Source organism: Fringilla coelebs, assembly GCF_963513975.1.
Source record: "Fringilla coelebs genome assembly, chromosome: Z".
Taxonomy (NCBI): Eukaryota; Metazoa; Chordata; class Aves; order Passeriformes; family Fringillidae; genus Fringilla; species Fringilla coelebs.
The window spans coordinates 33,071,168-33,084,337 of record NC_140031.1 but is presented as its reverse complement, the minus strand read 5'-3'; the positions used below and the strand labels follow the sequence as shown (position 1 = coordinate 33,084,337).

At 35.8% G+C, this 13,170-nt stretch overlaps 1 protein-coding gene across 1 annotated transcript in view; it reads right to left on the bottom strand.

Moving 5' to 3' along the window:
* Positions 1-13,170, bottom strand: part of CNTLN (centlein) — a gene marked incomplete at both ends in the record, with an annotated part of 182,794 nt that overhangs the window by 57,793 nt on the left and 111,831 nt on the right. Inside the window, 8 exon segments of the mRNA XM_084224713.1 lie at positions 1,558-1,603; positions 1,605-1,663; positions 1,665-1,706; positions 4,190-4,323; positions 5,502-5,584; positions 8,172-8,692; positions 11,573-11,611; positions 11,615-11,664. Of these exon segments, the coding sequence (XP_084080839.1) occupies positions 1,558-1,603; positions 1,605-1,663; positions 1,665-1,706; positions 4,190-4,323; positions 5,502-5,584; positions 8,172-8,692; positions 11,573-11,611; positions 11,615-11,664 (974 nt within the window).

Genomic DNA, 13,170 nt, shown 5'->3' with positions numbered 1-13,170 from the left:
TCCCACTTGGTAGCACTAGTATGGCACCTGAAGAGTAATTAGTTGTAAGAAAGGGAATTTGAATCGTTTGCTGAGAAGGAAAAAAATGTGCATGCCTAATAAAGATTTTTTCCTTGAGTACCTGAAACACCCTTTATTTATTTTTGCTTAGAATGCACCACCCTTTAAATAAACCAGTGACCTTTTTTTTTTTTTTAATCTTCCAGAAAAACTGAATGACAGAAAAGCAGTTTGGTTTTAAGCAATGTTATTTTATTTTAGTCACACTTTTCCATTACAGCAGCTCCTATCTTTACATAAATTTTGTTCCCCCCTTTTCATTTTTTCTTAAACAGTTCCCTGATAACAGCATTTTCTATTTTATTTCTCACATTGCTCTTCAATAGATACCTAAGGGGTAGTCTTCTAGGAAGGCAAATAATGAAGATGTCTGAGAAATCAGAACATTTTCACTAAATTACGCATATAGTTCCCCGTGAAGTTTATACTGTCCATGAAACTTTACATTATGAAACTGTTTGTAAGATAGGCAGATCTTCATTGGTTCCAATGATCTTGGAAACTCTTTTTTAACAATTCATTACACATACATAGTTATGCAAAATAAGTAACAGAAATGAAGTTTTCCCTCCTCTAGAAATTAGCAGTTCCCTAGTCCTAAGAAAGTGAAAAGTGCTGCTCCTGATATTGCTTCTGCCTTCTGTGCAAAGGCAAAAACACAGAGAAGTTTGAGGGGGAGGGGATTTGATTTCTTTTTTAATGTCTGCCTCCTTCCAGCAAGTCCATCTGTTGTAGCACTATAATTCTGGAAGCAGGATGTGTGTGTGACCAACAGGAGACAATTACTGCATAAGTGTTTGTTGATTCAGCTCTATAAAGGGCAGGCCAATCACTACAGTATGAACAGAAAAGAATTCCAGCTGAGGAGCTGCATATAGATTAACACAAAATACATATATACATGAGAATGGGGAAAACCAGAAAGGAGTAATAGCATGGAAAAGGAGTAAGTAGAAATAAAGACTGAAGCAGCGAAGAAAGTTTGTGTCCTTAGACTGTTAACTAAATACTCTTCTAGTCCCTATTTCCATAAACTTTGTTTTTTGGCTTTTCACCTTCACAGAGAAAGATGGGATTAAACAGATACAGAACAGGTCTGAGTCCCCTCCAGAAGAAAACTCTAGTTGTCTTGCGGTGTATGGAGACAGTGCCTGTTCTTTACAGAGGATCAGGTACTAGTTCTGGACTGACCAGATTCTCAGGAAGGTTTGCAGATCACAGGCTAAAAATGAAACTTACCTCATTCATTTGAATACATGTAAAAAATCAGCATGAAGACCACTTTATTTTCAAAAGGATAAATGAATTGTGTTTATACACTAGCCTCAATATAATTTGTACATAATAAGTGGCCCACACAAAGCATGGTAAAATACAATATTTCATAATTTTGACTACAATAAATTAAAATACAAAAATCAATGCTATCAAAATATCCCAGAATTGCACCAGAATTAAGGTGAACACTGCAAGACACTAAAAAGAAAAGTACTTTACCTCTATGGTCAGTTTATTAACTTGAAGTCTCTGGTCAGCTACATGGTAATTTTTCATTGGTTTGTTTAACATTTTTAATGGAAGTCACTGCTGTCTTTTTTTCCCCTCTGTACAACAGCTACCTCCTTCTGCCATGGCTCAATTTTTTCCTGCAGTAGAGAAACAGAGCAGTCCGGTTTCTGGACAGTGATATTTCTCCCTTTTGCTCTACTCACTGAACATAAAATAGCATATTACTAAATGGGCAAAATCATTCTAAGTAACATGATTTATGATTTTGTTTTGGCCCTTCAAAACACTCCTGCAATCTCGAAAATATTTCTTAGTACATACACTGGCAAATTAACAACTGACCTATAAAAACATAAAACATATAAAACAATCAACCGATAAACACTCCATGTTGTGCTTTTTCTTAAGTGGCAACAATGCAAAATCAACAAGGACTTGGAAGTTACATGTGTCTCAAATTTCTGATTATCAAAAATAAAGGCTTCGGTGTCTTGTTAACAGGCTGGGTTTTTTTTAAGGTCTAAACCAAAACACTTTTAATTTGTTTCATTGGCTATGTTGGCTACAAGGGGCAAACATGAACAAAGGTAATGAAAAAGCTCATATCAGTCAGTAGATTCACTAGGTGGGACTTAGTAAAAACATACTTTAACTGTGTGAAAAGATGCGGTTTGATAGTCATTTATTATATGAGAACTTCACCTTAAAGTAATGAGATAAATATCTGAAAACACATATACAAAGTCAAGCAGTCAAATCTTGCAACAGCCTGTCAGAGGGTTTGTGAACTAATTTACTAGGTATTAAATGCTCAGTGTATATTTAAACACTTTTGATCAGGAACACTGCAATATTTCTCCAGTTTTTTAAGTTTTCAGATTTCAATTTCTAGGTCATATAATGCAAGATATTTCTGGGAATATTCATATCTAAAATAGCTGTTTAGCAAATTTAAAAGAGTAAAGACCAACACATTCTCTACTAACTGCACTGAACAAACTACTGACATTGTAGGATAACTTAGCCATGAATTCTAGATAAGTACAATCACCACACAATTTGAAAGACCAAGAACTGAGCTCTCAGCAGATGACAAGCTAACAATCCACATCTGCAGCAAAAAGACTGAGATCTCCATCTAATGCACAGTTCTAATAAATGCATGAGTTGTAGGAGAGTTACAGTAACTCTGCTGATACTGCACAAAGTGTTATATATTCCTACCACATGGAGGAGAAATGACCAAGTCCTTGTATCATAAATGGTCTCATCTCCAGCCCCTTGCACAGCTCAAGACTTTGGCAATATCTTTAGCCTCTCTTTGTATTAGAATACCCACCAGTAGGGCCCTTAAATCCTCTGGATGGACTAAAGAGTTTATTAAAAACTACTGTTCCCAACTGTTAATGCTAAACATTTGGGCAATACTTTCTTTCACATTCATAAACCATGTTTTCAAATCTTTTTCCTGCAATAGGGGAGTTCTGCTGAAGCATATTTAACTGCTTAGTGCTCTCCAGACACTTCCTGCATCTGCTTCAGTTCCACCAGTCAGTTACAAATGTCTATCAGAATGTGTCTACCTTCTCCACTAGAAACAGAGAGTAAATGTAATACAGGCCCTACAGCAATTGTAGTGGCTGTGCTATACTACCAATCAGGAGAGGACAGTGTCCTGGGTTCCCTGCCTTGTATGTCCTCACTCAGGAGTAGAAGGAGATTAAAAAGAGTAGCACACTTTTGTCAGATCTTCATATATAGCATGTGCACCTACTCATATTATTACCAACAGATTAATGAGTTCCTTTTTTTTTTTCAGTTTATTTCATCAAAAAGTATTGATGAAATAACACCATCAAGAATATGTAACAAGACCAGAGGGTCTACATTTTTACTAAAATTTTGGAAACTAAGGAAACAATCTTTTTTCAAACTCTATTTTATCACCATTCAAAATACTGAACTTCAAACTAGTTATCTAAAAGCAGCAAGTTGTTCGGTGTTTCAGTATTCTGTTTCTTGAACTAAGAAATAATAATATCTGCTTATGTTTAAAATTCCATTAAGTTATTTATTTGGACAAACATAGGAGGGAAAATCTATTAGGCACTGTTAAGAAGTCCAAGAATGAGTCATCTGTTACAGATTGTATGGAGCCTCTGAAGACCTGGGACAAAACCAGCTGGCCCTCTTCTGTGAGAAAACAGCTATAGATGTTAGCAATGAGACAAGCAGTTCAAATCCCAGACAATCCGTGTAAATAGGCTAAGAAGAGGCTAAAAGCATACTTTTCTCAAGACAGAATATTCTGGACACAGATAGTGTCAAAAGTATCTTTCTAAGATGGAGAAACTTGTCCAGTGCACAACAAACCAAATGAGAGACATTTAAGCTGGATTAGTCAGCACACCATTTGGCTAGGAGGTAGAGAGGGGTGCTGCTATCTCCCTGTCATGGGTTAGGTCAGCCTGATCTGTATGGTGCTTCTGACTGAGAGAAAGTTTAATGGGATGTCTGTGGCATTCTTTGCCTGGACTGTGACACAGCACTAGCTTATACAGCAACTTTACATTTTTAAATTATCTTTTACATTCCTGTCCAAATAGTTTAATAGGTATACTTGGTTTGTAGGGCCAGGTCTTGGTAGTGGGGGAACTACAGGAGTGGCTTCTGCGAGAAGCTGCCACAAGTTTCTTCCGTGTCCAGCAGAGCCATTGCCAGACAGCTCAAAGATGGACCCACCGCTGACCAACGCTGGGCCAATCAGAGTTGACAGTAACATGGTAACATAATTAAGAAGGAAAAAGTGATTGCAGATGTAGCTGTGGCCAAAGAGCAGAGAGAGAATATGTGAGAGGGACAACTCTGCAGACACCAAGGTCAGTGGAGAAGGAGGGACAGGAGGTGTCTCCTGCACAGGAGGTTCCCCTGCAGCCCAAGGCGCAGACCGTGGTGAAGCAGCTGCAGCCCATGGAGGATCACAGGGATGCAGAGACCCACCTAAAGCCTGTGGAGCAGACCCACACCTGAGCAGGGGGTGCCTGAGAGGAGGCTGGGACCCCGTGGGAGGCCTGTGCTGGAGCAGGCTCCCGGCAGGGACCTGCACACCCGGGGAGAGAGGAGCCCACAGCAGAGCCGATTTCCTGCAGCACTTGTGACCCGTGGGGGACCCAGGCTGGAGCAGCCTGTCCTTGAAGGGCTGCACCCTGTGGGAGAGTGGCCACGTTGCAGCAGTTTGGGGAGGACTTACCCATGGGATGGACTCCCACTGGAGAAGTTCATGGAGAGCTGTCTCCTGTGGGAGGGACCCCACACTGGAGCAGGGGAAGGAGTCCCCTTCCTGAGCAGTGGGAGAAACAACATGTGATGAACTGACCATAAACCCATTTCCTGTCTCCATGTGCTGCTGGGGGGAAGGAGGGAGAGCTGGGAAGGAGGGAGGAGTAGGGGGAGCTGTTTTTAAGGTCTTCTTTTATCTCTCATCATCCTCCTCTGATTTTGTTAGTAAAATATTTAATTTATATTTCTAATTCAAGTTTGTTTCACCCATGGCGGTATTTGATGACTGATTTCTTTCTATCCCTATCTGAGCCCGCAAACCCTTTGTTGCATTTTCTCTCCCCTATCCAGCTGTGGAGGGGGGTGAACAAGAGGTTTTGGTGGATACCTGGCATCTACCAGGATGAATCCACCCCAGCAGACTCCCTGTTCACAAAATATTCTAAAATATAATTAATCCACCCGCTGAATATTTGGAAACAGGTTTTCACTTCTATTTTGAGAGTCAAATTAATTAAGAGCAGACAGAAGTGCTAATATTAAACTCCAAAACTCCACTCACGAGAACAAACCAATATATACCTTTTTATTAAATTGCTCATTTTAGACTTCTAAATGAAGGACATTGCAGGGCTTTTTTTCTTCTTGTTTACTTATGGCTGTCAGTGGATCAATGTTTTGCACTGTCTTCATAATCACTGTTTCCAAGCTTTCAGAAGTTGGTATTTCAGAGTCACTAAAGCAGCACACGCAGGAAAACAAAAAAACTAACCAAACAACCCCAAACAACAACAACAACAACAACAACAACAACCAAACAAAAAACAGCAACAAAAAAAAAACAACAACCCCCCTAAAAATACCAAAACCAAAATCAAGCTATACATTAAACATTCCAGAGTTAATGCATAGGCAAATAGAAATATACTTTACAAACATAATAAAGCAAAAATCTATCTCTGAAATTATTTTATCAAGTTCTACTCTGTCAAATGCAATCTCACTCTATAATGCAGAGGCCTGAGACTTCAGCTTCTTCTTGAAAGACAACTTTCGTGACAATTCACAGAAGTGAAATAAATGAAAAAATACTTGAATGTACTTTTAGAATGTGAATGGCTCATAAAATACTAAATTTCTACTTTCCTTCTTTTTCACATTTTATAATATAAGTAAATGCACAATCCATAATAACGTTTTGTTTCAATTGAACTTTATTTATAGTGTTGACTGAGATAAACTCAGAAATCACACTTCAGTGAAAGCTCTATTTAGCACCCCTTTAGAATGCTCTTAAATTCTGTATACCTGTTAATTCTTTCACTGAGATTCCTGCCATGCAGAGAAACTGGAACTGAAACTTTAAATCTTCTTATAATTTTTCCTTAGAATTACACTCAATGTGCTCATAATCTCTAGTTTTTCACTGCCTTACCCCACATTATCATTTGCTTTCTTATATTCAAGGAAGCCTACTTTGAAGTCTTGGATATACCCGCTTCTATAACATCAGGGGCTACATATCATCATTTGTGTGAGCGGATTTGTGAAGGAATCCCTAAACAGAAGGCTAGTTTGATTTGTTACTTTTTAAACCAAGGTATTTAAAACAGCATAACTGAGTTCAAATTAAGTTACATCATCATAAAAATCCTTTAGATTTAGAGATGCAGTTTACTTAACCAGAGAAAAGGCGTCAAACTGATGAGAAGAGTTTACACATAAACATGTTTATACTTTTTAAAACCTGTCCTGACGCATTGGTATGTCTCACTAATTGATGAGAACAAAATCAATGCATTGGTTTAAAGGGGCTGTTGTACAGCCACAGAGATATTTCTAACTACATACACATTTCCCTCACCTGCTTTAAAGAATGTTCTATTTAGAAAATGGAAGGCTTACATTTAAAAAACTCAGAGCCAGCTACTAGTAATAAAAAATGGTATTTATGAATAAGCAGAAAAGGAAAATAAATTAAGATATTTCCCTGAGTTGTTGAAACTTCAACAATGTTTACTGTTCTACAACAAGAATTCCCTAACCCAACATTTGTACAATTATTAAAAGCACTATTTATGGCTAGCCACGAGTGAAGCTATGTAAATACTTTTCATTTAGAACTACAAGTGGAATGACAACATGCATGCTCAATGTTTTTCTTAAAGAGATCAACAGAGCAAATTAAATACTCACTAATTACAACATGCATACATGTTTCCGTATGTGCAAACATGTATGTTTCTTATTAAAATCAGATCTGTAATATTTTATTATATATTAAAAAACCCAAGATTTACATTAATGACAACTGACTAATTACATGGTTCTTAATTTGTTTTCTCCCTCTACATACTGTGTTCAGGAACCCCCTATTTTGCATGGGGAGAAGTAGTAGAAAGGCTTCATTTGCCACTATTGATTTGCTCCATATGACACGTAGAGCCAGTATAAAGCCTATGAAAATTCTATTTTCTTTACTCTTTTCCCATGTTTTCTGTATCTTGGATACATACAGGCTTGAGAAATTTCTTTGCTTGTCTATTAGAACAAGGTCCTGAAAGATAAGGTATGATACCCATTTACCTAGTGGCTAACTGCTGCCTCCTCAAGTATACGGGGACATAGTAAGAAGAAGCAAAAATTCTCATCGTTTATATGATGTTTGCCAGTAGAATTTTCTGAGAGTCTTTTGATTCATGACTGGGATTGTATGTGGTAACCATCACCTTAAAAGATTTTTAACCATCATTCAATTAAAGTTAGTACAATGACTGCATAAAACATACAGGAAATAATTAGTGTGGATGGTTCTTAATTTAAAGGATGTTAAACAGCTTGTAGACATCTGCTAGCAAGCTGAAATGGGTCATTCAAAATTTATCTAACTAAATTAAGGGGAAAAAATGTTTCTCCTCCCGGGTCGGCATGTCACAAGATAACTAAACCGACTTACTAGGCTTGCCTGGGAATCCTTAGCTGTCAGTGGTGAATATGCAAAAGGCCAGCAAATTAAATCAACCTGCCAAACTGTCAATTTCAAGCCTCATGACTGCATGAAAATAGCATCACTGGAAGAAATCAAGCATTGCCTTCTTTTGGGTTTCCTGGCACCTATTCAAATACTCATGCAGTTGTGGCTAATTTCGCATGCAAATTTCAGTCAATAAGCTCCGAACAAGACCTCCCAAGATATTTCAAAGGATCTGACAGTATTTTTTTTGAATACCAAATCAACAGTAGTTGAAATTCAATCTCCATTTGCTAGTGCTTTACATATGCACAGTGTCCCCTCTACAGGGCTAAGTTAATGAGAGCTGTACCTGCTTTCACTCATATCCTCCCAGCCGTCCTTACTGAAGTTCTCAAACACATTACTCATAACCTTGATGGACTGTTTGAGAAAAGCTCCATGATGTCCCAAAGAGCTCTTTTTCTTGGCTGTTTTTAATTTAACCTTGGTGCCTGTTATCTTGCAATTACATTGCCCAGAGATTGCCACTGCTTTGGCTTTATCCAGCAAACACTTCTGCTCCTGCACTTGACTCAGCAAATCTTCACTTTCATTTCTCAACCTGTTAGCTTCTGTCACTTCCCTCTTCAAAGAGGCAGCTTCTTTTTCCTTCTCATCAATCATGAATTGAAGTTCTGCTTTTTCCTTTTTTACCTCACAGATCCTCTTAAGTAGTGCTTCCAGCTCTCTTTTTCTTGCGTCTGCATCTTCCTTTTGCACTTTTAAAGATTCTTTCAAATACACTTTCTCATTCAGTAATTCTTTATTTACTTCTTTCTGTTTCTTTAAGTCCCCTTCAATAGCTTTGAATCTGCTTTCTAGTTGTTGTACCTAAAAAAAGCAATTTTAGCATTTACAATAGCTCAGCCTGTCTTGAAAAACTCCAAACTATGTTTTCAGATAAATTTATTACATGACAATAATATCGCATGAAGAGCAAGGGCAAAAGCTATCTGTAGTCCTTAATTTTAAAACAACTTTATGTAGTGCAGATTAAAACATTTTAGCTGCAATAATACAGCTGTTGAACAAAGGGCAGATGGTAAAAGAACTTAGAATTCCAAGCAAAATGACACAGAAGTTTAAGTATACCATGCTAATGAATCTTCGTGATGCATCTTGAGCTCATTACTGATTTTGTTATACACACTAATTGAATTTTAAAAGACATTTTCAGAAGGATTACTACTTTGAAATACAGACAATTTTGCACGAGCTATCTGAAGCAACAAGTTCTTTCAAGTGTGGTAAATACAGAAATAAAATATTAATTTGATCATTCAAAAGCCCAAAACAAATCCTAGCAAAGATATCAGAAACTCAGCACCTAAAAATGTGGAAGCTAGTATGTGTTTTCTATTTACAGAGAAGAAAAATCTATCATGTTTCAACTAAGAGATTAATTTTCCAAGTTCCTCACAAAAATTTTGTGGAAGACACCATTCTACCTATGTTCTGCTTCTAAAGTCCTTTGAGGTTTATGGATATTGAAGTCCATTAACAATAAACTGACTCTCTGTGATGTTCTTGAATATCCACATAAAGGGCAATTTCCAGAAATAAGTGGTGATTTTAATTTTAGCAGATACAAATGTGATTATTTATTCTATGAGACATCTCCAGAAGCCTGAAAAGGGCATCAGAGCAAGTTTTGTGCCCAGTAATGACTTACTCCAATACCTGGAAAAATATTTTTGGATGGTTTTGTACAAGCTCAATCCCCACTCTTTCACTAAAGAATATGTCAGGGGATCTAGTTTTCTTTGTACATTGTTTTTCCAGGAGCTATACTAGCATGTGCATGGCTAACTTGAACTCTCAGCCTTGTAAAATACTGGCCAGTTCCCACACTTTGTAGCAATACAACATATCAGAACTATCCTTGACACTGAAAATATTGAAACCATATTATTTCTGTAAGTTTTTACCTTTAGGTTTTTACAGTAACATTTTGCCAACACCTAAATTATTTTAAAATTTATGAAATGTAGTACAAAGTGGGTACTACAGATAGGATTCAGATAAATGACAGCTCTTGATGTATAGGGCAAATTAGGACAAGAGCTGCTTAAACTTCATATGTATTTGTGAATTGGACACTGAATTTGTGACTTTGATAGGAAATCTTTAATATGAAGAGACAGTACATTATGGCTACATAAAGTGAATGGGTAAAATTAGAAATAAAAAGGATTTTTTTTCCAAATGCTTTAGTGAAACAAAGGTTTATAATTAAATCAGTGCACTTTCCACCCCTACAACAATGGGTTAGACCAATATCTTTCTTCAATCACCTTCCTAAACTGAGATTCTGCTACTGTTTTCTCATTTCTTTAAAGGAACCTTTTGCACTCAGTAGCACTTAAAGTCATGTATGACAGCTGGAAGGAAATAAACAATAAATAGCTTCTACACCTACCCCTAAGGTACCATCATAACTCTGTATATCCATAGAGATAAAAATTATGTAGTACCTGGCAAACAAAATTATAGTTCTGAAATATAGATGATAAGCAAGCATAAACTGTGACATTTCAGATGGTAGCATTCATATTATTTCAATTACTCACTCTACCTTAAGATAAATGAATGTGAGCACTTCCTATTCTGTGTGTTATTATTTTAACATGATGTTTGTCATTCAGTAATAACGAGATGACAGCCTTCATTGCCTGACCATATGGCAAGTGTTACAAGTATATGCAATCACATCATCTGCTGTAAATTACCATACTTCCTACAAGTTAATTCACAGATAAAAAATAAATAGACATACCAGAACTGACATTCAAAGTTATAGATTTGTGTTTATTCAATTTAAGCATGCTTTTAAAGATTTATAAGTAATTAAACAAATAGTTTTGCAAAATGACAAACAAAAGGCATGATACTGTTTGAAGGATGCCTCTTCTTTGCAAGCAAACAAAACATATGGTAAAATACAAGTGAGCCCTCTTAAGTGAACACCTGTTAACGTACTAAACTACTTGCGTATATTACAAATATCAATACAAATACCAACTAGTTAAGAACATCCCATCACTGTATGAGGCAAAACCTGTAGAATGTAAATCAGTAAAGACAAATACTTCACATTTTTTGTTAAGCTAGAGAACACTACATGCATATATAGTACTATCCTGTAAAAAGAGTGATAGAACTACACACGAAGAAAATATTTGCACATGAAACATTGTGCTAAAATTTAAATACAACAAACTGTGAATTTATCATTATTATGCATCAATTCTATTTTGTAGAGGAGCTCTATGGAGATTAACACCTGATATCATCTAAAGTTAAATAACCCGCAAAGGTATTAAGGTTCCTGAAGTTAAGGGGCAAAATGATACTTACAATTTAGATAATCTGTTTGCTTTTAGCATTACACCCCTAAACACTCTTTTCATTTCTTCTGACATTACCCATGTTTATCTTACATAACATTCACAGCTATTTCCCTAGAATTAATTTCTGAGCAAAATTCTGGAAAGCCACATTTTTAAATTTTGAAGGAAAATGATGGATTAAATTCGTGAGTACTAACATATTCAGTACTACATATTCATACATACATATATATATGCATACATACATCTCTATCTCTATCTATCTATCTATCTATCTATCTATCTATCTATCTATCTATCTATCTATCTATATGATTCTTCTATTAAAATTCAGATCTCTTTGTTGTGGTTGGTATTTTACTTTCTGTAGCATCTCATGTAAAACTTCTCTCATATACTTCTATGGAGTATTACCCCTGACCCCATCATCTTCACTAAGCTTAAAAAGTAGCTCTATCAGAAAACGAATAACACATCCATATAATATAATAAATAAAATACATTATGACACCTAGTATTTCACTAAACCAATCTGTAGATGTTTTACGGAAATGCATTCTTTACTTCTATAATTATTTATAATGTGGTCTATTTTCTTGACAAGCTTTTTGGTCAGTTTCTAAAGTGACCTCTTTTCAAAGTGCTCTGTCACATAATTATTAATCTCTGTAGCATCACAGTATGTTTTTTTCAGAGTACAAGCTTTTCAAAGGTACAATAGATCTGCAGGTTAAAGACACTGTACTTTCATTCCAATTTTTATTCTTTTACAGACTATTCCCTCTATGCCTTAAAAGCAGAATTCATTGCCGTTTTATCTACACAGTCACTATCAGTTTTGTTCTCTAGGTCTTGTCCCCTGCTAGGAGGATCAGAGTGATTGGTGAACAAAGCAAACAGTAACTGAATTAGGATGGATGAAAACTTTAAACCCTGGTTTTTGTTAAGTTAAAGATCATGTACTTCACTAGATAAATCACACAAACCATTCAACTGAAATACTGTGAAATCATAACAATTAGAAATTGATACAGCTATTGATACAGTTATCAGAGACAGCTATCCACTTTAGATACTAAAAATCCCAAGTTAAAAATTATATTTGTTCATTAAAAAAAACGTTTAGAAGTACCAATACATATGGTCAATCAGAAATCAAGAGCTTAGCATTCACAAATTGCTGACTGCCCATAGAAATGAGCAATTACACACATCAGAGGGATTTAATCTTAGAATATGAAATATTGCATTACAGAACAAAAAAATTCCAATACTCTAAAAGCACCACAATATTAGTATTTATTTTTTGGTCCTTCTTTCCCCCAAATGAACTTAAAGAATTAATCTTAAGGGATAAATATCTGTGCTACATGGTGGAGGTCTGCTTTAGAAGTAACATTTTAAACTACAAGCAGACACTGCAGGTCACTTAAAAACTTTTGATTTATAAACAAAGCAAGTGTAGAAGAAAACAGTGTTACTCTCTGTAGATTCACAATCCTCTTGATATAAACAGTGACTAACAAGTTTGTTAGAGTGAATTAGACCTTTCTTTTGTCTTTGGAACATGTCATGGCCAATTAATACTTCTGTATTCATGAAATAAATGGAACACTATTCTAAAGATAATAAAAGCTGAAAAAGGTAAAACTATGCATCTGGGGAATATGTACCTTTACCTTGATATTAATATGTTAGTTCCCATGTTACTTCAGACTACAGTCCCCCAGCACAGTGGTACTGCATACATTTAGAACATTCTTTAAGTAACACACAAAGATAATATGAACATGCTTTTCATCTTTTTCTAAATATTCACTCATTTGAATGCCTGTTGTAGCTTTTATATCAGCATTTACTGTACTCCACTGAAAAGAAAAATTATTTCCCATAGTCAAAGAAACTGATCAAAGCACACAAGGTGTTATGTTTATTATGTGGATGTATTAAAATGCAATT